Source organism: Pseudochaenichthys georgianus, chromosome 17, assembly GCF_902827115.2.
Source record: "Pseudochaenichthys georgianus chromosome 17, fPseGeo1.2, whole genome shotgun sequence".
NCBI lineage: Eukaryota > Metazoa > Chordata > Actinopteri > Perciformes > Channichthyidae > Pseudochaenichthys > Pseudochaenichthys georgianus.
The window spans coordinates 30,280,299-30,307,006 of record NC_047519.1 but is presented as its reverse complement, the minus strand read 5'-3'; the positions used below and the strand labels follow the sequence as shown (position 1 = coordinate 30,307,006).

General features: G+C 44.3%; 1 protein-coding gene across 2 annotated transcripts in view; it reads left to right on the top strand.

Annotated features, from left to right (window-relative positions):
- The window catches only part of pde1cb (phosphodiesterase 1C, calmodulin-dependent b), a 149,654-nt gene that overhangs the window by 11,498 nt on the left and 111,448 nt on the right, over nucleotides 1-26,708 (top strand). The window contains exon 1 of one of the 2 annotated variants that reach the window (XM_071206315.1): nucleotides 11,058-11,442. The exons of the other annotated variant lie outside the window; for it this stretch is intronic. Within the exon in view, the coding sequence (XP_071062416.1) occupies nucleotides 11,361-11,442 (82 nt within the window). The 5' untranslated portion in view covers nucleotides 11,058-11,360. Of the gene's footprint in view, nucleotides 1-11,057; nucleotides 11,443-26,708 lie in introns of those variants that run through there. 2 annotated transcript variants of the gene reach the window in all.

The following is a 26,708-nucleotide window of genomic DNA, read 5'->3' as shown; positions in this document are numbered from 1 at the left end:
TTCAGGATGGCTTTTGTAAAAATCCTTTATCAGGTTCTGGTCCACGATGAAGCTAGACGGGATCCATTCCCGCTCTTCCGGTCCATAACCCTCCCAGTCCACTAAAAACTGCTGACCCCTTCCTCGTTTTCTGACCTTCAGCAGACGCTTGACAGTGTAGACCAGACCTCCATCTATGAGCCTGGGAGGAGGGGGGGGCTTGGAAGCGGGAACCATTTTGCTTTCCTTGACCGGCTTGAGTTTGCTTACATGGAATGTTGGATGGACTCTGAGTGATCTAGGCAGGCGCAAACGAACAGACACAGGGTTAATACACTTTTCCACAGTGAATGGGCCTACAAATCTTGGTGCCAGCTTCCTAGAGACTACGTTCAGGGGCAAGTCTCTGGTGGATAGCCACACTTTCTGACCCGGTCTGTACACAGGTGCAGGACGGCGATGCCGATCAGCTGCTTTTTTCATGCGGGCCGAAGTCCTAAGGAGGACCCGACGTGCTGAAGCCCAAATGCCATGACAGCGCCTGACCAGTGCGTGTGCCGAGGGAACCATGACTTCTTTCTCTGTCTCGGAGAACATGGGAGGTTGGTAACCGTAGACGCACTGGAACGGGGTCAATCCGGTGGCAGAGGTAGGCAATGAGTTGTGGGCGTATTCTACCCACGTGAGGTGTTTACTCCAAGAAGCTGGGTTTTGGGACACCAGTGTGATTGTCAGCCCCTCCCTTAATTGTTGCCACCTGTGTCCCCTTACCTAGTGTGTGTATATATAGTCTGCGTCTCCCTTTGTCTTATGTCAGTTCGTCTTGTCTCGTCAAGCCTGCCAGTCATCCCTTGATCGTGTGAAGTATATTTTTGATAGTCATGTAGATGTTTTTTTGGTTTAGAGTTTTTGATCCTCCAAGTGAGCGTTTTGTGTTTTGACCTTAATTAAAAGACCTTGTTAATTCTGATCTGTTTCTGGTGTTGTGCATTTGGGTCCTGAGCCTCGTGACATTCTTAACAGTACGAACTGACCAAAGAATGGACCCAGCCGACCCAGACAGGTTCAGAGCAGCTCTGCGCTCACAAGGCACGCTTTTGTCTCAGCATGACGATCAGCTGAAATCAATTGACCAGGGAGTGAGAGAATTGAGTGGTCGTCAAGAAAGCTTCCAAACATCTGTGAACAGCCAAGTAAACCACCTGGCAGATCAGCTTGTTCGTGTCCTTGCCCACCTGGAAGCTGGATCTCAAACTGTTTCCGCGGCTGCACCCCTGCCTGAGGCTGTGAATCCTGTGATCCCAGGACCTACTCCTTCTTCATGCTCTCGTCTCGCATCTCCAGAGAAATTCTCCGGTGACTCAGGTGACTGTCGTCCTTTTTTAGTCCAATGCGACCTGCATTATCAACATCAGCCTTCTGCTTTTCCAACAGACCAGTCTAGTATAGCCTTCATGATAACACACTTGACTGGTAGAGCAGCAGCATGGGCTACAGCAGAATGGGCTAGAGACTCTCCCCTTTGCAGATCACTTGGACTGTTTACTGATTCCCTTAAAAAGATTTTTGATCGTACAGCACCAGGGAGAGAAGCGGCTAAAGCTCTAGTCCAACTCAAGCAAAGAAATCAAAGAGTGTCTGATTATGCCATAGAGTTTAGGACAATAGCAGCAGACAGTGGCTGGAATGATCTGGCCTTGCTGGACGCCTTTGTAAATGGACTTTCAGGCCTTGTCAAAGATCACTTAGTCCCATTAGATCTTCCAGAAGATTTAGACTCTGTGATTGCTCTGGCTATACGAATAGATAATAGGCTCTGGGATAGACAAAAAGAAAGAGAACATCCTGCAGTTCGTTCACCAAGCTCCAGGGGGCCTCCTCGTAGGGCTGTGGCGATACACTAATCTCACGATACGATACGATACACGATATTCAGCCAACGATACGATATATATCACGATATTCAGCCAACGATACGATTCGATACGATTCGATATAATTCGATATAATTCGATACACTTATATCATTTTCTGAAAGATTTTAAACGGACAGTGGGATTTTGGTGACATCTTGTGAGTGTTCCATTGACTTGGATTGAATTAATTCAACTGAAAACTGAAAGCATCCATTATACAATATATGGCTCTGACAGAGAGTCTCCAGCTTGCAAATACTGGACAAAATTAATCAAAAGATGTGGTGAGAAAATTAGTTTCATTTATTGAAACAGTGCAAACTCTAGCTGTAAAGTGCAGTATCACAATGGACAATGGAGAATTAAAAGGTGCAGCAGGTGGCGGAACACGGGGGATTTGAATGGGACTTGTTCGAAATTAAAATCAATGTTTTGATGGCATAAAGTACCATAAACATACCGTCAGTTTAAATGCTGTTTTATACTGAAAAACCAGAAGTTGTTGTGCACAACCAGTTGTTGAGCTTTTATTCTGAAAATCCTTCATCTCCGGTTAGCATTTAGCATGTGGCTAATATACAATTTCCTATAGAGGTGAATTTAGTAGCGATATGACACGGAGTGTTGCACACCGAAACCTACTGATTTCAACACTACAACTATAGACGTCGAGATATTATTATTGCTGAATATTAAATGAAGGTACAGTTTATTTGAATACGTTTGTTTACAGACGTGGGTAGCATGACACAACATTCGGAACTACCGGAAATGAAACCAGCCGTGAGGTATTTTTGGAGTATTGATTACAGCGTTTAAAATGTATTAAATGAAAAGTCATGAAAGAGATAAGGAGGAGAAAAGGCGTGTTTAGTTATATATTTAATGTGCAATGTCTGAATCCTCTGTAATGCGCAACAACGAACATTGGAGACGTGGAGGGCCGATCCCCAGCAGCGCCAACCGGCCCACAGGGAGGATTCAGCAGAGGATATTTAACAGCTGGAAAGGTGGAGCTCGCTCTCTTCCCTTCGCTCACGAGAGCCAGAACACAGCTGTTTTTCTGACTGAACCATCTTCTGCTTGTAACATTACCGCGCTTTTTATTAATTAAAGTATACATTTGAACATTCTCAGAGACTCACTTAGTCTCCTTTTTAAAGCTTCTCTCCTGGACGCGAGTATAACGAACACAGTTATCAGACTTAATGTATCGATACCCGCGGCTGAAATATCGATACTTTCTCGGAAAATTAAATATCGATATATATCGCAAGATCGATTAAATTGCACAGCCCTACCTCCTCGTGGCATCCGGATGGGGGAGGATTCGTTTCGAGGGGTCTGGATCAAGCCTCCTTTGACAACGCCATCCACCACATCAGAGGAACCCATGCAACTTGGCCGAGCAAGACTTTCACTGGAGGAGCGGGAACGGCGCCTCCGCCAGGGCCTGTGTTTCTACTGCGGGCATCGTGGACACCTGATGGCCGCTTGCTCACTAAAAGACGGGGCTCCCCAGGCAAGAGGAGGGCGCTGGTGAGCCGACTAACTTCTGACTACTCTCCTCGTACGCTGACTCCTATCCAAGTAAAATTAGGTAAGAACACCTTAACACAGAAGGTTCTCATTGATTCAGGAGCAGACGAAAGTTTTATGGACTGGAATTTTGCCAAAAGCTTGAACATTGTCACCATGCCCTTAGCTCAACCTTTAAATGCCAGCGCCCTTGATGGAAGATTATTGTTTCAAGTCTCTCACCACACAGAACCCATCCAGGTTATCATAAATCACAACCACACAGAATTCATGACATTCCATTTATTCGACTCCGCACAACACCCTATGATTTTAGGCTTCCCATGGTTGAAAAGACATAACCCTCACATTGACTGGCGTTCTGGTAGGGTGAAGGGGTGGGGAAGAGAATGTAATCATACATGTTTGGTTTCACCAGGAGAAGTTGAAGGGCTGTCTGTAGGAAGGGTTACTTCAGGTAGTGAGGTGGAGACGAAGGAAGTAACTCATGACCATGCCTCTGACTTACCAGACCTGCCCAATGTTCCCTCCTGTTACCACAACCTGAGGGAGGTTTTCAGTAAGACTCGGGCCTCTACGTTGCCTCCTCATCGACCTTATGACTGTGCAATTGACTTACTACCGGGTGCCCCCATTCCCAAGGGACGTCTATACTCAATTTCTGGTCCTGAAAGACAATCTATGACGGATTACATTGACTCATCTCTGAAGGCGGGCCTCATTCGTCCATCGTCATCTCCTGCTGGCGCCGGATTCTTCTTCGTGGGTAAAAAAGACGGATCCCTCCGACCCTGCATAGACTACTCTCCCCCTCACTTCCACTGCTTTTGAACTGTTAAGAATGTCACGAGGCTCAGGACCCAAATGCACAACACCAGAAACAGATCAGAATTAACAAGGTCTTTTAATTAAGGTCAAAACACAAAACGCTCACTTGGAGGATCAAAAACTCTAAACCAAAAAAACATCTACATGACTATCAAAAATATACTTCACACGATCAAGGGATGACTGGCAGGCTTGACGAGACAAGACGAACTGACACAAGACAAAGGGAGACGCAGACTATATATACACACACTAGGTAAGGGGACACAGGTGGCAACAATTAAGGGAGGGGCTGACAATCACACTGGTGGGAAAAACACACCAGGGCAGGAATGCTCTGAAACGAGAGGGAAAGGTTATTACAAAATAAAACAGGAAATCACAAGACAAGGCAAAAGACAAAAGGACTGAACTAAATAAATTAACTTAACACAACTGTCTAGACACCACACAAAGTGTGTGTTGTCATGCGTAGAAATTGTGAATTACTGAGATTAGGCACGTTAATAACGTTTTAATGAAGTTGACTACAGTATATTCATATTTGTCAGTGCTTTCATGTCAATTCGGCGACATAAACATAAATGATCGTGGTGAAGATGATGATTACATTAGGATTAAAAATCGGGAGTGAGAGCTGCTGAATTTCCTCCCGTCGGATGTGATATAAAAATAAATCGATTATTTTTGTGGTTGTAAACTCAAGTGGATGAAACTACATTTATTAGTGCTTTCATGTCAATTCGGCGAACATATGATACATTAAATGATCGTTTGTTTGAGCCGGTCTGCATTTCCTGATGAGAAAACAAACCGATGCTTTTTGTAGTTGTAGTACACCAACAACATGGATTAAACGTGTGTTTTTTTTACCACAATGTTGGGGAAATTAATGGATAAAATGCACGGATTATTATTATTATTCCCACTCCGATCGGGACACTAGGTCCACCGTTTCCCCGCAGCGAGGCTCCCCCCGTTGACAGTTTACGTGGGCTGGGTGCAGTGGTGGACTGGCCATCGGGACGAATCCCGATGGGCCGGTACCGAAGTGGGCCGGTCGGATAAGTCACCAGCACATCCCCCATAGGCGGCGCGTGAGGCTCAGGTTTGAGAAGGCTACATAACTTCTTTTACCTGACGCTGCCCGCCTCCGGCGTCTATAGAAGAGATCAACTCAGTGTGCGGAGTTTAAATCTCTCAAGTCATATTACAGGATAAAGAAAATACAGTTTAAACTGCCGTATGCAGAGAAGACGCCGACGTGTCGCACTTATCATTCATATTACATCATCAATCAGATCATCGATCATATAATATCATAATATATCATATATTTCCTTATCTGAGTCAGCTTGCAGCCTCATCTGGCCGTGCAACACTCACAGTGTCACAGACTGTATGCAGAAGTATTATTTAACACATTATGTTGACGAAACACTCGAGACAAATGTAATTAAAGTCAGATCCACTCGTGTCTTAGACGTGAACGCGCTCTCAGCTGGAGAGAGAAACCCTGGCTTGATTTACCGAGTTGATAACCAGCGTCGTAGGACCGCTTAGCGAGATCTCGTTTGTTAGTTTGTTGTTGTTAGTTTGTTTGTTACTCAAACATATCAAGGGTCTGTTGAACTGGCTTCGTAGTACAGGGCACAGGTGGCTAGCAACGCTAAGGTCAAAGACACAGACATTATACATTATATTTGTATTTTACCAGGATGCAGTGACACAAATATTTACATATTTACATTTACTATATACAGCACCTGCCGCCCCTGACATCCCCCACTCCCCCCGTTGACAATTTACTAGCGGTACCGAAGTGGGCCGGTCGAGAGTCCCGGGATGATTTGTAGTCCCAGTCCACCACTGGCTACATGACCATATGATCGCCCATATTGACCGATCCTTCAGCCTCATATGAGCTCTCAGACACGTTCAACATTAACCTGTCATCGCTGTCTGAGCTTGCTGCTGTGTGCGCCGTCGTGCGTTTACATCTGACTGTATATATATAAAGGTTTACATGCAGATGCTGGGATCCTGGACGGTGCAGCTGGAGCGCTGTGCCCGCAATGACGTCACCCATCATTTGGCGGGACTTGAAGAATCCGCGAGAAGATCCAGAAAATTGTCAACATTGAAGGCAGATTAATGGTTATCAAAGTACAAATATCCAAAATCAGTTCAGTAACGGTTTTCAAGGGGACAATATGTACTCAAATTGATGGGTTTGGATGATGGGGGAAAACCGTGTCACAGGCTCTTTAAATACTTCCAAATTTCGCTTCTGGCGTCTTTTTTGTCAACAAGCCGAGGCGCAGCGGCAGTTGCACTCCCACTTTCAGCCATGCTTCTCGTTTTCTCACACGGGGCCCTTCTCACTTCTCTTATTTTTCATTTCCTCGCTCCTCGGTCTCAGTCTCACTGGAAGTTGATTTGTCTGCGCCATCTTGAGTAGCGTCACAATGGCCTTATTTTTGCCGGAGGAGCGATAATGGAGGAGCGATAACCGAGAAACCACCAGACCATCCTTCGATTAAATCCTCAGACACTCGCCCCGCCCCCTTACTGTGTATCGCTCACTGATTGGACGATGCAGTGCATGCACTGATCTGATGCTTCTTGACATGAGAGCAGTTTCGCAGCGGAGTGAAGAAAATACATGAACCTCACGGGAGTCACTCCTCAGTTTAAACTGTGTTTTGTATCAATTAATGTTTCATTTAGTTACAAATATGTGATATATCTGAACAACAAAGTGGTCAAAAATCATTTTATTCATTTTTTGGAAACATTTTCATGATCGCTTTTTTCGTTTTACATTTTCATTTATTGTCATTTCCATTCAGTCAGTCATTAAGTGCTATTTAAAATGTTAATGTGCTACATATACAAACAAACAAAGTGTGCAATCCAATGAATGTTAATCTAACTGGGTTTTCATAGATATCTCTTTTTCTTCTCTGAATTATTTTATTTATTTTGTGCACTCTAATCAATATTAATCCAACTAATGTTCGTTTATACATTTTAAGTAGAGATGTCCCGATCCGATCACGTGATCGGGGATCGGAGCCGATCACGTGATTTTCTAAAGATCGGAATCGGGAGAAAAAAATCGGGGATTGGGAATTTTTTATTTATAAAATATTTGTATTATTTTATTTAATGTTACAAAACAAAAATGACCATGTTCACGTCTTAAAGTCATCCTGAGGCCTTAGTTTTGGTTTACAATTACACAACATCATGTATGTGTTGCTTCTTTTGGGCTTGTTTTCAGACCTGGTTGCTTATTTCTCTGAAATCTGGCAACAGAGTGGGCGCAGTGTCTAATAGTAGCTGTAAGCTAACGAGAGGCTACGTTCAGCTGGTGACTCGGGAGTCGGGACAGAGAAAATGTCAGGAGTTTGGAAGTATTATAAAATTGAAAGTGAAGGCAGTGTAATAGCCAGATGCAATGTTTGCAAGGCAGAGGTTCCGCGTGGTGGAAAGAACAGAGCTACGTTCAACACGACCAATCTAATACGCTACCTGAGAAACAAACACCAACAACAACACGACGAGTACACAGCGGCCACTCAGGTAACGGCACTGAAACAACCGACACTTTCAGAGACTTTTAAAAGGAAAGAGAAACTGCCCCAGAAAAGGCCAACAAAATAACAGCCAAGGTAGCTGAATTCATCGCGTTGGATGACCAGCCGTTATCTGTTACCTTTTTTTTCTCTTGATGCATTGCATTAAAGATCGGATCGGGAAAAACCGGTATCGGCAGATTGTCAAAATCAAATGGTCGGAATCGGATCGGGAGCAAAAAAAGGTGATCGGGACATCCCTAATTTTAAGAATGGCGTTTATCTTTTTTGAGAATGAGTTCTTATTTGATTTAATGTATTTGGGTCTACAACAGATGATACAAATGTTTGTGTCAGTAAATGTGTACTAACAGAGGCGGGGGGGGGGGTGTGTGGAAATAACAGGGACAGAGCTGCTGTCAGACGATCAGCTGTGCAGCGTCATCACAAACGGACGTCGCTTCACGTGACGCTCCGGAGGAAAGGACGTCCCATTGCTCTTAAAACTCATTTCCCTGCTTCTCGTGGTTTCCTTGCATCTCTCCATGCTTCCCTGGTGGGAGGGACTAGTCACAGGGAAACGACGCAAGTGAGGGACGCAAGGAATCCATTTAACCGAAGTGAGAAGGGCCCACGCTCTGGCAGCTAGCTGGAGCGTGCTTGAGAAAGGGGAGGGACTTAGAGCGTGCTTGAGAGGGGGCGGGACTGCAGGCACGGCTGCAGTGCAGGGAGTGGAAGCAGAGCGCTGAACACACACGGCTCTTATTACAACGGCGCTTTCTCACCGGAGACTTTTCCCCGTCATTCTTAAAGTACCGATACTAATGAAACGGAGGAATCGTAACGCTTTTAACTGCAGGGTATCGCGGTACCTTTCAAGTATCGGTACACCGTGCAACACTAGAAGGAGCTGAGGAGTGTGTTCAGGTGAAGAGGTTGGCCTCATGATGGGACTTGAGGAGCGCTGATGTGCATATGTCTTGTTGTTTGTGTGCTAAAGTCATCTGAACACCTCCACCATGCTTACATTATTGAGGCTTTTGAATGTTTTGTGAAAAGCCTTCAATGTCAATTTAAGGGCAATATATAAAGTTGTAGAGCAACATAAAGCCTCCCAGAGCATCATAAAAGCTGTTCACACTCCTCAAGTTAAGTGCATTATGTAATCTCCTCTCTCTCTTATATAACCCCAAATGCATTAAACTGCAGCACACTTTGACCATGACACACTTGAACAAACACTGACTCTCACGGCGTACACTCTCAAAGGACATGTGGCCCTTTAGCACCTTTCTACTTCTTTAATTGCCCTTATAATGTGCGACTCTTTATTTGTGTTTGAATACAAAATTGGTGGAAGGATTCTGCAGCAAAAGATAACATGATTATCATAATGACAGCTGTGGCTTCAAAAGGCCATTCAGTCGCTTTTATATAAAAAAAAAATCACGTGCAATTTGATAGTATTGTAACTAATTGAAGAATTTCACAAAAATGGTAACCTGGGAATCTGCTGACAAATAGGAAAGAATAAAAAAGCTGCAGTATTCCAACACGTCCTTATTAACATAAAGGCTTTTTCGGGAGGTGGCAGCCACTCCATGCTGCACAGTGAGAGAGTTGCACAAGTAGGCCCCTCTCAAATGGCTACATACAATATGAATTGGTGGCTGTGGAGAGCAGGGTGACAGACAGCAGAGCGAGAGGATAAAGAGCTCTTAGTAGCTACAAACTAAATGAGATGGAGTGTAATTATCTAACAAGTGCATAATGTGCCGCTGGAGTGACTCAAACGCGCTCTGTTATAATTGGACAGATCTCCTGAATGTTATTGGTTTCCTTTTCCTCAGACACCTTAACTGCTACATCTCTCAGAAACCACGCATTCATTACTGTCAATAGTACTAGTGTATGTCTCTGTTTGACTGATCTGGGGTTTATTGAATAACTTGCCACCACTCACCCCTGTGAGACTATCTCATGTCAATGTTTGATCACTCCTCAGTGTGTGATTGTGGAGCGTCATTTTGACATAGATGTTGCCTCTGAGATTTGCAGCTACAGTACAGTCATCATTTAGGATTCATTAACTGTTTATTAATGTAGGGATATGTTCATTCGTCCAATTCCCTTGTCTTTCTTGTCACATTGCCTACTTTATATGACTTACCACTCACATAAATAACATTGATTTATCTTGTATTTGATTAGAAAGTGGCTTAAGGCAAGAACAGAGAGACAAAGAGACACACAAAGAAGTGTTGATTCTGCATTTAGTGTGAAAAGGCAAAGAAGTTTGGTTTATTTGTCTGCTCTATGTGTAAGCAGTAAACAGTAATCACTGTTCATACATCAAGTATGGAAAAACTATTAAAAATACATGTTGTCTCCTTACCTGTGTGCATTATATTATAGGGACATCTAGATCGTTTAATACAAAGGTGCAAGGCAAAACCAGACGCCTTCATAAGGAGCACTCACAGACACGAATCAGGAAGGAAATGAAACACGGAGAAATCCCTCAGCTAAATGTCAGATGGTGCTAATAAGGGGAGCGTTTTATCCTTTGTTGATCTGAGGTGTGTGTGTGTAGGTGAGGAGATGTGTACACTACTTACTACTTAGTAAAGGAAGGCTGATTTTAATCAGCATAAAGAAAGGATTTTTTAAGGAGAACATTCAAAATGATGAAGAAGGAAGTGTTCTCGCTGCAGTGTCATTTCCAGCAATGGACACTTGAAGGGAAAAAAGCAATATATTGAAGGCAGTGGCTTGGCTTTTTCAAATATATCCACAGTATTTACTCTTGTATTGGCTTCAGCTCTGAGCCTGAAGAGCTCATGCAAAATGAAAAGCAGTGGCATTGATTTAATGACTAGTTTTGACTCGGTACACATAATCACTCTGTCGCTATCTGTCTTTCACTCTTTTCCTTTCCTCTCTGGGCTTGTGCGGCTCAACCCAATTTAAGAGTGTGTGTGTGAGAAAAATACAGAACAGATTACAATATGTCATACAAACTGAGCTTCCAATGCTTTTGCTATACATTCTTGACAGTAGGAGGAGTCACGCTCATTTAAAGACCTCTAGAGATGATCTCTCCTCCCAACCTCCACCACCTCCACCACCGCCGCCCACCACTCACACCTACTGTACCTCTCGGGGAAGAGAGTCGAGGAGAGAAAGCATGGAGGGGAGGGGTGGAGGGAGAGAGAGAAGAAAAACAAATCAAGAGCCATAAGCTCCTTGAAATGAGCCTGTTGGAGTGTGAGGAACGGAGAGAGGGAGAAAAAAGATATACAACAGAGACAAGGGGGTGGAGGAGGACTTCCTCCAGCTCTGTGTTTTTTGAAAAGTGGTAAGTCTTTGACCGTTTCCCTCCAGCGCCAGTCGGAGGACTACATTTTTGTTTTCTCTCCAGGAGGAGAGTTAACAAAACGAAACTTTAACAAGACAGTGCAACTGACAAGAGGCATTAAAGCAGATTAAAAGGGTGACCAGAGGGGTTACCACAGCGATGGAAGCTGACTCCAAGAAGCATCGATTTAGGAAGGGTCGGAGTGCAACCTTCAGCATCGATGGCTTCAACATCACCATAGGTAAGACATCACAGGGTAGGCAGAACAGGAGGAAAGGTGAAGTGTGTTTCCATGTGAGCAAGAAAGTGTGTGTGTGTGTGTGTGTGTGACAGGAGCATCATTACATGTGTGAGGGAGAGTGAGAAGCAGAGCAATGAGGCGGCATCGTTAAACACGTCACATTTCAGCCCGCTGCACAACTCGCCACGTTAGTCCTTTCTACTGAAGTTGATGCTTGTCGCTGTAATACAACCACACCATGGAAACAAGGAGACTTCAGACTAAAGCTCTGTGCTGCTGACGTCACCAGCAATTCATTCTATTGTCTTGACAACCAGAGTGTTGATGAATCTATGTGCCACTTGGCTTGTTTTTGGTGGAGTGCTCATGAAAACTCTCATAGGAGTGAGTGTTGAACTGTGCTGAACATAGAGGCATTTGTTCTGTGCTGGAGATGGTGAAGGAACTGCGTCTGGAAATCTGTTCTGTCGGTAGTTCATGAGAAGTTGTTTCACAGCTTTATTGTGCACATCGCATCGGTAGAGTTGAACCTAATAACTGGATTTTGCTCAGGGACATGGGTTTGTGAATCCAACACTGAATCATCAAAGCAGAAAACTGTCCCTCCACTTTTTGCCACACCCCAATCAGTGTGGTCACAGCAGGGGTTTGCCACAGCTGACACCTGCTGGCACATAAAGTGCAACAAGCTTAAAAGGCTCAACAAACAGATAGCTGCGACTAACCCAAACCCTTTTCTATGGATAAGGGGAAGCAGTGTCTGACTTGTCACCCAATTTAGAACCGTTCCTAAACTTTGCAAAGCATTTTACGGTCATTCAGCTTCTTGTTTTGGATTTACATCCCCCAACGTTACTGTTGTGGTTCAGTCTCACTGAATGTAGCAGCTTTTCAGATGTACCAGCTGTTTTCAGCAAAAGAAAAGCTCTTACACACCTACACAACCCACCTAGCAAAAACAGTGAACACAAAACGTTATGTAATTGTGAACATAGTGAAGCTTTTAAAAAAGCTAGACTCACCTACTCAACAAACCTTCCAGTTACTGGATGTGATTATATTTTGTAATGCCATGCACATCAGATACTGTACAGATTCTGCTCTTGACATTTCTGTCAAGTCAGGGACTTTCAAGTCAACTAAAATAAATACTTTACCTTACCCACAAAATTACAGTTTGTATATCAATTATTCATCCTGTGTTGTTGTGAAATCTTGAAGAAGACTGTTGTATCACGTGCCTCCACGGTGACCTAAGAATTGCTTTCACTGTGGAGGCAAAACTAACTTTGTCCTGAATTCAAATTAACATGGGTTGACTTATTGATTAACAAATGTTTATTCTGAGCTACAAATGTTCCTGAAATAGCGTCTCCATGTTGGTCTGGTCCTTGCCGACTACTCGGTGCATCCGAGTTACATCATGGTGCCTGTACAGTATGAAGCTTCACCTTGATTCAACTGTGGGCCACTGGCTTAGTGCTGTTGTTATTGCTTTGAGTCTAGACATACTTTCTCTGTATGATCTGTAATATACTGATAGGATGTGGAGTGTTTCAGTGTTAATGTCACGAGGTCACAACAAAGGAAGAGAGTGACGCGGACGCCATCAAACAATTTCCAGGTATCATTTTAAAAGCAGCCCTAAAAGATTTTATGATCCCACAGAAAATAGACTTTGGATTTTCCGCTCGGTTGGACGTATCCTGTTACCTAAAAAAAAAAAAACCTGCCTCCATCACAAGTGGCCTATATCACCTCCATACTACCAAGAAGCATGGCAGTTGTCATGGTAACAAACAAGTGTCACAATCAATTGCTCACTGGGGCTAGGATCCAGTCTGCATCTCCTCCTCTGAAGCGTGACTCCTCAGCGCTGGTAGCTCATTGCCTGGCTGGACACCTTGTGTTCATTCCTCCATTAAACTCTGATCCTCAACTGCAGCTGGTAGCCTCTGCTCGGGTTCCCACTGAGGTGTTTAGTCGTGTGTTAGGGCTTGTTAGCTTTGTTATCTTTTGAGGATGTCACAAGGCTCATGTGGAGAAAACACATTTGAGATTTTCAGCTCATCATTTGGGGTACGGGGCGTCAGGCTTTGGTTTGTTTATGTGAAAACAAACCAAACGTATGTTTTGTATCTTATGAATTTTTGTGTCTGTAGTTTATTCCTGAATGTATGTCTTGGTTATGGCAAACACAGTTATGCTTGGTGACAATTATGAAGATTTTTGGAAGAAATTTATGATTTTATTTCTTAATATATTTCGTGCTTGACACATTATAAACATTTTTTTTTTCTCTGAGATATGTTTTACATAGAGATCTCTCTGGCTTTCTGAATTGCAAGATTAAGAATTAAGAAGTCATTATTTAATATTGTCTCCTAAAAACTGATTACCATTTTATAACTCTGCATGAAGTAAGTGATCTGAAACGTTATCAGTGCATCAAAAACAAACATATATTTAGCGAACAGTAATCAGGAAAGGCTTGCAGATTGTTAAGCTCTTCCTAACATAGACACAGTATGGCTGTACTGTAAATGTGCTCTGGGAATTATAGCCTGTATTTCAGGAATACTATAAAAGATGCACACATGTTATATACAGTATAGCTTTATGCATTTAATTCAGTTTAATAAATACATATTTCACTTTTACTATACGTTTTGACAAGGTGTTGCCTACTGAGAATCATTGCATCAATCACCACTGACCTTTTCTCCATTTCTCTTTACTTGCCATTTTAGTTTTCATCAACCAGCAGTTTGGTAGCTTGGTGACATTTTGCAATCTAATCAACTAATTTCCACTTGTTTCATTTTAAGAGAATAATCCACTTAGTGCTAATGCTACGTTCCTGGAAGTTGTTGGCAGGGCCGTCCCTGGCCAACTTGGGGCCTCAAGCGACATTGTGAGATGAGGCCCCCCCCCACACCGCTAGGAGTGAAAAAACGTTTGCACATATAATTCCTGTTTATTATTACTATCAACACAGTTACTTTTTTATACAGTGAGGTAAATGCAAAATGTGCATGTATGTCGTTCAGTATGCGTTTACAGGTGAATATGTCTGCATTTCCTGCCAAATACTAGCCTCAAAAAGATAAAAATATAATTAATGCAAATAAAACTACTTCTAATAATAATAATCAATTAAATAATATAAATACTATATTACAAGACAAAACATGCTTATTACATGCTCAAAAACTGTCAGCAATGTACCAACAACTACACACATTTCTATCAGTATGTATCTGTGTTGTGGTTGACATGACGATGACTGTTAGGAGTTAAGGGGAGAGGCTGAGCATCACCATGAAATGTGCAAATTGACATAAAAATTAATAAAAAGGGGGAAAAATGCTCCATGTGTTTTAGGCTGTAAACTTTAACTGTTATGTAAGCCAACTAGACAGACATTTTATCACTCTTTCTCCTGTACATTAGCAGATAAAAGGCCTTGTTGTTGTTGATTGTTACAGCCTATAGGATTTTGGACCCCAAAGCAAAAGACTGGAGAGAGATGGTCGATAAACAAAAAGCTTTATTCAAGCAGAGAACAAAAAAATACGGCAGTGGAGTCAGGAAGTTGGCTGGCAAAAATCCAAACAATAATCCAAACAACGAGGAGAGCAGCGAGACACACCGGAGGGTCGAAACACAGAGGAATTATCTGGCAGGGAAGTGGCATGAGGACCGGGCTTTTATATCTACAGGTAAAGAGGTGAGTGGAAACAGGTGTGCCTCGTCTGCTACTGGGAGGAGCCAGCCAACTCCCTGTCACACACCAGCCCTGCAGAGGAACACAGAGAAGAGAGGGGTGAGACAGGAAATAGCACACAAAAGCACACAACAAAAATACAACTAAACAGAATCATAACAGTAGTCCGTACCCCTCCCAATCCACCAAGTACTGGAACCCCTGGCCTCGCCTTCGTACATCCAACAACCGCTGGACGGTGAAAGCAGGATGATTGTCAATACTCCGGGGGGGAGGAGGGGGCTCGGCCGGAGGGCTCAGAGGACTGGAGGAAACTGGTTTGAGAAGTGAGACATGAAATGATGGGTGGACATTCAAGGCAGCAGGCAGCTTGAGCCTAACCACAGCGGGGTTAATAATCCGTTCAATGACAAACGGGCCAATGTACCTGGGTGCCAGTTTGCGGGAGTCAGTCTGGAGTGGCAGATCACGGGAGGACAGCCAGACCTTCTGACCGGGCTGGTAGTCTGGGGCTGGAGTGCGATGGCGGTCTGCAAGCCTCTGGTTGCGAGCAGCAGTGCGAACGAGAGCTGCCCGAGCTTCATGCCAGACTCTGCGGGCCCGCCGAAGATGCCCCTGTACTGAGGGGACTGCCACATCCCTCTCCTGGTCGGGGAAGAGAGGGGGTTGGAACCCAACAGAAGCCATGAATGGAGACATTCCTGTGGCGGAGCAAACCAGGGAGTTGTGGGCATATTCAACCCAAGGCAGGTGGGAGGCCCAGGAGACTGGATGGTGAGAAGAGACACAGCGAAGGGCTGCCTCCAGGTCCTGATTCGCACGCTCAGTCTGGCCGTTGGTCTGCGGGTGGTAACCCGATGACAGACTGGCCGACGCCCCCAATGCCTGGCAAAAGGCTTTCCAGACTCGAGAGGCAAATTGCGGACCCCTGTCAGAAACAATGTCCAGAGGAATGCCATGCAATCTAAAAACATGCTGGGTGATTAGTGTAGCAGTCTCCAGAGCAGAAGGTAACTTAGGTAGGGGAACGAAGTGTACGGCCTTGGAAAAGCGGTCAACAATCGTCAGGATAACTGTATTTCCTTCCGATGGGGGAAGACCCGTCACGAAGTCCATGGCGATGTGAGACCAAGGCCGATGAGGAATGGGAAGAGGGCGGAGAAGACCAGCAGGGGCGCGGTGGGATGCCTTACTGCGGGTGCAGATGGAGCAGGCGGCGACATACTTCTTGGCGTCAGAGGACATGGAGGGCCACCAGAAGCGTTGTTGGATGAGGCCTAGAGTCCGAAGTGCTCCTGGATGGCAAGCCATCTTAGAATCATGTCCCAACTGGAGCACTGAAGATCTGCCGTGCGGTGGAACGAACAGCCGACCCGGTGGACAACCCTCAGGAGCTGGATGGTCCTCTTGTGCCTCCAGGACCACCCTCTCAACCTCCCACCTGGCTACTCCCACCACACAGGAGGATGGAAGAATGGTTCCTGCGGATGGCTCCTCAACCGGAGGCGCGAACTGACGTGACAGGGCATCTGCCTTGATGTTCCGTGAGCCTGGCCGATAGGTGAGGGTGAAGCTGAACCGGCCCAGAAAAAGTGCCCACCGAGCCTGGCGAGAGTTGAGCCTGCGAGCAGAACGGAGATAAGCCAAGTTTCTGTGGTCCGTCCATACCACAAACGGATGAGTTGTGCCTTCAAGCCAGTGCCTCCATTCCTGCAGGGCTAAGACTACTGCCAGAAGCTCCCGATTTCCCACATCATAGTTTCTTTCTGCCGGGGAGAGCCGGCGGGAAAAGAAGGCGCAGGGATGCAACTTCTGGTCGGAGGCTGAGCGCTGGGAGAGGACTGCCCCTACACCAGTGTCGGAGGCATCCACTTCGACCACGAAAGGGGCTGAAGAATCAGGGTGAGATAACACAGGAGCAGAGGAAAACAAACACTTCAACATGGCAAAAGCAGCCTCAGCTTCAGATGACCACACAAAGGGAACTTTAACTGAGGTGAGCTTGGTGAGTGGGGCGGCTGCTCGACTATAGTCACGAATAAACCTGCGGTAAAAGTTGGCAAAACCAAGAAACCTTTGGAGTTGCTTTCTCGTTGTAGGAGTGGGCCATTCGGCCACTGCCATGACTTTGGCAGGGTCGGCTCTGACCTGTCCCTTCTCCACCACAAAACCCAGGAATGAAACAGAGGAAACATGAAAGGCACACTTCTCAGCCTTAACATAAAGTCTGTTCTCCAGGAGTCTCTGTAGCACCAACCTCATGTGTTGGACATGTTCTTGGGGGTCACGAGAGAAAATGAGGATATCATCAAGATACACAAAGACAAATCTGTTAAGCATATCACGAAGGACATCGTTAATGAGTGTCTGAAACACAGCAGGGGCGTTAGTTAACCCAAAAGGCATAACTAAATATTCAAAATGTCCCAGGGGCGTCTTAAACGCAGTCTTCCACTCGTCTCCCTCCCTTATCCTAACTAGGTGGTAGGCATTTCGGAGGTCCAACTTAGAGAAGATGGTGGCTTGATGGAGGAAACCAAAAGCTGAGTCTATGAGCGGAAGAGGATACTTATTCTTTACAGTAATGTCATTCAAGCCCCTGAAATCAATACAGGGGCGTAGAGTCTTATCCTTCTTGTCAACAAAAAAAAAACCCTGCCCCCAATGGAGAGCGAGAAGGGCGAATGAGACCAGTAGCAACAGAGTCAGTGATATAAGTCTCCATGGCCTCCCTCTCCGGCTTGGAGATATTATAAAGTCTGCTCGAAGGCAAGGGAGCACCGGGGAGCAAGTCAATGCCACAGTCATAAGGTCGATGAGGTGGTAGAGACAGGGCACGATCCTTGCTGAAAACCTCCTGGAGGTCATGATACTCAGAGGGAACTGACGTGAGGTCAACAGGTCTGGGGGGAACAGGTTTTGAAGTAACAGTGGTGGGTATGGCAGAGTGTAAACAGTGAGAGTGGCAGAACAAACTCCAATTGACGATGGATAAGGTGGCCCAGTCTATGTGTGGGTTGTGGAGTTTAAGCCAGGGGAGACCTAACACCAGCGGAGAAAGGGGTGAGGGAATGAGATACAGGGAAATGGTCTCGTGATGATTACCTGAGAGTAACAATGACACTGGGGCAGTACGGTGAGTTACACGGGCAAGAAGCCTACCATCAAGGGAAAAAATGTTCTTGGGCTCGGGAAGGAGTTCTGAGGGGAGATTAGACTGGAAAACCAGGTCAGAGTCAATACAATTTTCATCAGCCCCTGAATCAACTAAGACTTGGAGAGGGAAGGGAAACTTGAGAACTAGAAACCGTACCCTTTAACTGGAGACGATTAGCGTGGGAAGGGGAGACAGAAGTATGGCTCACCAGCGCCCCTCCCCCGGCTGCTGAGCCTGCTCTTTTGGCCGAGCGGAGCAGTTGGCTCGAATGTGGCCAGCCTGACCACAGTATATGCAGAGCCTCTGGAGGAAACGGCGTTCCCGTTCAGCAGGTGAAAGCCTCATTCTCCCCAGCTGCATAGGCTCCTCTGGGCTTAGGGATGAGGAGACGGTGGGTGGGACCCGGTAGGAGAAAGGCTCCAGGCGTTGGTGAGGAGTTGCAGACTGTCCAGGCGGACATGGTGACTTGGGTTGGGAAAAGGGGAGAGGGAATCTCTGCCTGTCTGTTCTCTCCCTACGCCTCTCACGGAGGCGATTATCTAAGCGAATGGCCAAAGAAATTAACTCCTCAAGGGACGAAGTCTCATCTCGAGCAGCTAGCTCGTCCTTTAACTCCTCGTTTAATCCACGGGAAAAAACTATCTGTAGAGCCGTCTCATCCCACCCGCTCTCTGCTGCGAGAATGCGGAAATCAATTGAGTAAGTGGAGACTGACTCAGAACCCTGGCATAAAGAAAGGAGCCGATTACCAGCCTCCTTACCCTGAAGCGGGTGGTCAAACACTCGATACATCTCGGTCTCAAACACAGGAAAGGAGTTATAGATAGCTGGGTTACTCTTGGCTATGGCTACCGCCCATGCAGCTGCTTTACCCGATAACAAACTCATAATGAAAGCTACTCTAGTTCTGTCAGAGGAGTAAGTTAAAGGCTGCTGATCAAAAACTATGGAGCACTGGTGAAGAAACTGACTGCATGTCCCTGAATCACCTGAATACCTCACAGGGGTGGGGATGAATGGTTCACGGGGTTGGCCGGGATGAATGACTGGAATCGCAGGAGCTGGAGGTGGTGGCGCAGGAGCTGGAGCCGTCAGAGTGTTGAGCTGGGTGAAAGACTGGTCCAAGCGGCCGCTGAGTTGAGTGAAACCGGTATTAAGGTTGTGGAGGGATTCCATGATACTTTGTAGGGCTTGTTCGTGCTGCCCCACACGAGCTCCCTGTGTCGAAATAGCTTGCTTCAATCTCTCAGTCTCTGCGGGGTCCATGCTTTGGCCAGATAATTCTGTTACGGCCTATAGGATTTTGGACCCCAAAGCAAAAGACTGGAGAGAGATGGTCGATAAACAAAAAGCTTTACTCAAGCAGAGAACAAAAAAATACGGCAGTGGAGTCAGGAAGTTGGCTGGCAAAAATCCAAACAATAATCCAAACAATGAGGAGAGCAGCGAGACACACCGGCGGGTCGAAACACAGAGGAATTATCTGGCAGGGAAGTGGCATGAGGACCGGGCTTTTATATCTACAGGTAAAGAGGTGAGTGGAAACAGGTGTGCCTCGTCTGCTACTGGGAGGAGCCAGCCAACTCCCTGTCACACACCAGCCCTGCAGAGGAACACAGAGAAGAGAGGGGTGAGACAGGAAATAGCACACAAAAGCACACAACAAAAATACAACTAAACAGAATCATAACAAACATACTTGAATTAATGGTAAATAAATAATGCTGGAAATAACTGCATCTCCATTAGCCTATATGCTATGCAGAGACTGCCTTCTTCATGTCGTGAATTGCAGCTGATGTTTTAATATGGCAATTGGCAAAAGTTTGACATTTGACTTATACGACATTCGCAAGTTGTACATTGGGCGATATTGAATAATATAATATCAAAATATTTTTCAAGCAGTATCACGATAGAAGATATTTATCACAAGATTTTTTCATGTCGGTTCTTATGGTTATTTTTCAAGTTACTTAACAGTACAACCACCTACAAGGTAACACAAGCTAAATTAAAAAGGAGTAACAGACCAAAATACCATTTCAAGCTGGTTTTAATTCTGCAATGAATCCCTGAATGAACAATTCAACAGGAATTTTGATATGGCTTCCTCAGTGTTCAAGTAGGTAGGCCTACACCAGGGGTCTCCAACCTTTCTCCAACTGAGAGCTACTTTGAAAAAATGAAAGTGGCCAAGAGCTACTTGCATCGCATCGCTTACATTTATTCACATAGCACTCATCAGTTGAATTAAGCTACTTTTGTGTGGAATCAATACCTAAAGCTTATCTAAAATCTTAACTTCACATCAAGGTCCAAGAAAACAACAATTTCTAACATATTAATATGGACAACATAGTAAGTACTTCACTGAAGATTCACATACATGTCCAAGAGCAAATTACAATGTTTTCACTTCTTATTATGGCCCACATAGTAAATACATCGCCTTAATCACCACCTTGCAAGCATCTTATGGCACGTGTAAAATAAGTGCATTCACTCTTTTTTACAGTTAGTGAGATGACTGGCGCTGCATGGAGTCTACCATACAGGTGTATGCTGGACTCACTTAGGTTCACTAATAGAGTCATTTACATGTTGATCAGTCGGTCTTGTTCTGTATTTAGATTTCATTCATGCCAGAAAAAGCTGCCTCACAAAGGGATGTATACAGAACCAAATAAAGCAGACTTGTTCAGTGCTGCTTGGTGATGTTCTTATAGTTTTCTGGGTCTACAAGGCTCCAGAAATGTTGTGAGTTTTGCTGAGACTTAAGCTGAACATCATTTTGGAGATGTATAACCTCCATCTCCACAGGATTGACACTGAACAGTGCAGCCATCTTTTCTTCTTCTTCGTGTTGACATGAAATTATAAACCATAATTAATCAATTGTAGGTCTAGCCTCCCTATATCTGTGTGTGACATTTTTCCATCCTCAAAAACAAAAAACTAATACTTCTGCAGTCTAGCTGCAGCTTCTAGCAACGGCCTTCTGTTAAAAAAAAGGACACTGAATGTCTTGAATGTGGCATCACACACATGACTTGAGTCTGAACACAGCAGACAAGGAGTATTTACAACAGCATTATACAAACAAAAATAGTACATGTGGGTGCACACTTACATTCTCTGTTTCACTGTTACATGAATCCCATGAATGTATGAGATTAAGTTAGCTTCATTATATCTCAGTGATTAAGTGAATACTAAAGTTTCTATCGGGTCACTGTCAGCCTGTCACTCATTATTTTCAGGAGGGGGCGGGGCTTGGAGCAGCAGAGAGGAGACGGTGATCGCGGAAGCTTTCCTCCTGCCTTCACACATTTTACACGCGTATTTATCAACGGAAAATAGCAAGAGGACATTCATACTCTGCAATCCAAGACTTGATTAAATCCACCAAAAACCTGACATTACGATAACGAGTGTTTTTCAAAAACACAAATCCCTCCCTGTGTGTCTCTGAGCCGCAGCGACGCGGCCTGATTCATTCAGTCATTATGCTGCTGGAGAAAGCAGACTGCTCCATGTGTGGTGTCGCTGTGCCGCTGTCACGTCTGCTCCTTGATCTCTGCGTCACCGACCAATTTTATATTCGTGTGACAGAAACAATTCTAAAATAAAAAAACGTTATTGTCCGGCCGCGGCCGAAAAATCAAGAAGCAACGTTACTACGCTATAATCGATAATCGAGCGGGGAGCTACTGAAAAGCTGCCCGCGAGCTACCGGTAGCTCGCGATCGACGTGTTGGAGACCCCTGGCCTACACCCTACAACAAACGTTAACACTGGTTTATTCACCAAGTAAAGTGCACTCTCTTGCTAAATAAAATTTAAATATTCAAGGCACAGTTTCTCAGTATAAAAATTCACTTTCTGTTTCAGGTAGCACTAGCAGTGATGTAACATCAACAAACATGAAAAGGAGAGTAAAACATAACTAAGTAAAACATAAAACATCAATGAGGAAAAGTCAGTGCCAAACAATTCAAATGTAAACGTTAGACTTGAAGTGCAATCAAAGATAACTGAACATCTGTTTCAAAAGGAAAAAAAAAAATATAAATACCTTATTGATAAAATAAAATATAAGCCAACAGAATCAACCAAGACAATACATGAAGTGTATACTGTCTGAATCCTGACTAGACAGCTTGGTTTTTACTAACCGTTATCAGTATTTAGTTACTTCGGCATCATTTTGAAACGTGTATTACAATTAAATCACGGTAAAATAGGTTAATTTTTGTCGTAGTTGGTTTCCACCACAGTATTTACATGGATATAAGCCCCGCCCCCTCTCCAGCGCGTCCTGTTTGAATGACAGGAGTAAACAGCTGACAGCCACGGTGAAACTCCAGCGGTTAGGGTGACAATATTCGCATCGCGTCCGTTGTGAACGCAGCATAATGCAGTTCAGAAACCACTGTTCTGACGCTTTTAAAGCAACTTCGAGATTTTAACAGTATCAGGGGCACACAGGCCATGGTGGCCGTAGGACGTACAATTATTTTCGGGGCTTCCGTGAAAATCCTACCCTGGTGCACTATCACGATAGATATGATATCTCTGAAAAGGCATATCTTGGAGACCTAATATCGTCTCGACGATATATATCGTCATATCGCCCACCCCCAATTTGACTCATACAATAACCCACCTTCGAGTGATGCTCTAGTTTCTTCATGTTTTTGTTTTTTTTCCCTCTTGCTTGCACCGGACTGAAACTGTCTTTTCGCCGACATCTCTTCACCTGCACAAAGCCGTGATTGGTCAGATGTCGATTCATTGCAACGGTGTCGGGTTACAGACGTGCTCCCCTTGTCACCTCTCACTCTCGCGTGCATGATCGGCCTGTAGGGAGGGACGGCCCTGGTTGTTGGTACATTTACAAAAACATCTTTAGATTTAAATTCCCAATAGTTTAATTAAAAGACACGTACAGTACAACACACAGTGTGCTGATTTGGTGTGCTGTACCAGATTTCACAACAACACAACATCAGTCGGTCTTTGTCAGCTCACCAAGATACATGTATTTATCAAATATACCAATACAAACATGTGAAATGAGACAGCATAACATCAAATGACTAATTATGAAACTTTGCCAAACACACATTATAAAATAACTCTGATTTAATGTGACAGCCTTGTCTTGTGTCACGCTCCCTTCCCCTAAATATTAGACTGAATGCATCGTGTCAAAATGTTAAAGTTCAAAACGAGTTGCTGTAAAATTATTATCATGACATTAACATTAAGGATTATAATGCCACATAATGCCTCACTCTCTCTGTTTCATGTCCTTTTTCTTGTTTGTTGGGAGGAAAAATCAGCTTAAATCTAAACTGGAGAAGTTCAGATTCACAGACGATTTATCCACATGAAAGAAACCTTATGTCTGTTTCCATGGTGAGACCATTGTGCTGCTTTTCTGTGTTCTACTTATTTTTGGCAGTGGCTTAATCCTAAATATTTCCCAATTTAACCAACAGCATCAATTTGTTAGACTTTCTCTGTCTGGTAAATGTGCTCATCTTCGCAAACTCCCTGAGAAAATGATGCTGTTTATACATTAGACTTCTTTGAAATCTGTTGAATCACAGGAGAAATGTTACGTTTTTCACAAGCTGATTGAGGGTCCGTAGTGAAAATACCTTTAGGTGTTAGGGCTGCAACAAACTACTAATTTGATAATCGATTAATCTATCGATTAATGAAACGATTAATCGACTATTCGGACTATTATGCCTTGCACAATTTCTCAAACGCTCTTATTTAGCCATCAACTTTTAGATGTAGCTTGAGGTTGTTTTAGGCATGTGGAAACTAACAATGAAGACAATAAAGATGAATACTTGATTCAAAAATACATATATTATTAAATTAACTAAACACATTTTGAACAAAACTAACATTGCTTTTTATTTAAATTAAATAAATAATATTTCACATCAAAAGAAACAACAATGTTTTAACAAATCGTATTAAATAATCTGATGACAGAACTGTAAACAGAATAGCTGAAATTTAACAAAAATAAATAACTCGGTTACCTCTAATCATTAACCCGTGTTTGTATAATGTAGTTAACTCTGTGTGTTGCTGCTAGCATACATAACACCTGACGTGGAAACGTTACTCGTGGATGGGGCTGCAGAGCTGCTATAAAGACAGTCGAACCCGGTGCATTCCTCCGTCTGGATGTGGAGCACTTTTGCTAAATGTTTAGACAAATTGCTCGTGTCACCGCCCTTACATGCTAAACTCTTATTGCACTTTAGGCAACGAGCATCGAGACGGGTAAAGTTTAACCACACCTTGGAGCGCGTTCTCTCCGCCATCTCTGCAGTGTGTTGCTGCATGTTGCAGCTGCGTGTGTGTAAACTGTCCCGCCCCCTCGCACACAGACGGGGGAGAAAGATCTCTCTTCTGGATTGGAAAGATCGAAAATACATCATAGACGCATTTGTTTGTCTTTTTGCATTTTAGAAACGAGTTGGCGACACTAAGACTGCGATATAATGCTTATGTAGCAATAATACATGACATATATTCTTTAAATGTCTCCAGTACCGATAAAAAGACCAATAACGTTGGAGCTTAACAGCGCGTAAAACACACCTGATGACGTCACCAACGAATCGACAACTGAATTAGTTGGCAACTAATTTGGTAATCAATTTTAATCGATTAAGGCTGCGGCCACACGAGGACGAAAACGGCTAAACGCATAGGATTAACGCAAACGCAATCGCAAAAAAGCTTCCGTCCACACGCAATAGTTATCCGGATAGTGTCTGTCCACACGAGACCGCTCCGTTTAGCTCCAACCGCTGGAGAAGCTGCAGTACATATGCAGGACCCTGTACGTGGCGCTGTAACTTCCTCCACAAAAGCAGCGAAGAAGCATGGTTGTCATGGTTGCCCTTCTGTTTATTCTCCGCGGTGGGGGCCGAGGGAACCGGGCAGAGTTTTTCGCCAGTCAACGTGTATTAAAGTTTAAATCTTCCGGACAAAATTATAATAGTGCCGGTCAAAGGTCTTCTTTGTTATTTATTGAGCTTTAAAACAAATGAATAACGACTCTATATAATATAATAATAAAATACACGGAGCCTCTCTTTTTCCTCCCTCTCTTCGGACAGCGTCAGTGTCTGTCTCATGTGTCTGATCCAGTAATGAGTGACCCGGCCGACAGTAAAAATAAACATATTTATAACTAGTTTAGGGAGTTTGAGAGGTAATTAAAATAGCTAAGGGTGATGATCTGACTTGCAGCGGGAGGAGCTGCAGGTGAGCAGAGCTGCGTGTCTCCGTCCGTCAGATTAGACTTCACTCGGTCCATATAACTTAGGTCCATATCGAGAGAAAGATAAATAATCTGAATTCAGTGTGCAGTTTACTTTGACGCGGGGGTGAGCAGCAGAGGTGGGGAGAGGCGGGGCTATTGCCTCATCATTATCAGAAAATGATCGTATAGGGCGTACACACGGAGCCGTTGGACCCCCCAGAGCGTTGCGTATGCCGTTCTATCCACCTTGGGACCCGTTATCGTTTCCTCTGTCGTTTAGTGCCGTATTCGGTCGTCCTTGTGTGGCCGAACGGTCTATATGACACTAAACAGTAACGCAAACGACCGTTTTCGTCCTCGTGTGGCCGCAGCCTAAGTCGATTAGTTGTTGCACCCCTAGTGTCAATTGATGGATGTGTGACCCTTTAGCATTCAGTAAATAAGCTTTCAATTTCACTCCAGTTGAGCAGGATGGATCTGCATCTAGACTTCTTTTGGAAGATCGTAGTCTGTCAGAAAAAGATATCACAGGTAAAGTTTGGTATGAATAATGCAATACTTACTTACCATGTTAACGTCTAAGGCCCCGTCCACACGGAGACGAAACGGGTGTTATCCGCTATCGTTCTTTATCGTATGGACGGTTCGTCCACACGAGGCCGTAACGGAACCGCGGAAACGGAGCCCTCAAACGATAACGCATCCCAAAGTGGGAAGGTCTGATAACGTAACCGTGTGTACGCCCTAAACGATCATAGCCCCGCCTCTCCCCACCTCTCCTGCTCACCCCGCGTCACCCGCGTCATTGCTGATGCGTTTCGCCAATAACAACAACAATGGCGGATCACAGGGTTGCTTTCGTGCTCCAGACGCTACTGACCATAATACAGATGTTAGTGCAAAATCTACAGGTTGAGATGAGGTGTGTGATGCAATTACATGATGTCATGATGAGTTTATATCATGTGCCATATTCCTGTAGGTTAGTGGAGAACATAAGGCCATCTTGCATAAAGGTACGAGCTTTGTTGTTAGCATAAATGTGCGTAAATGCTATAACTCAGTGAGAGAGTTGT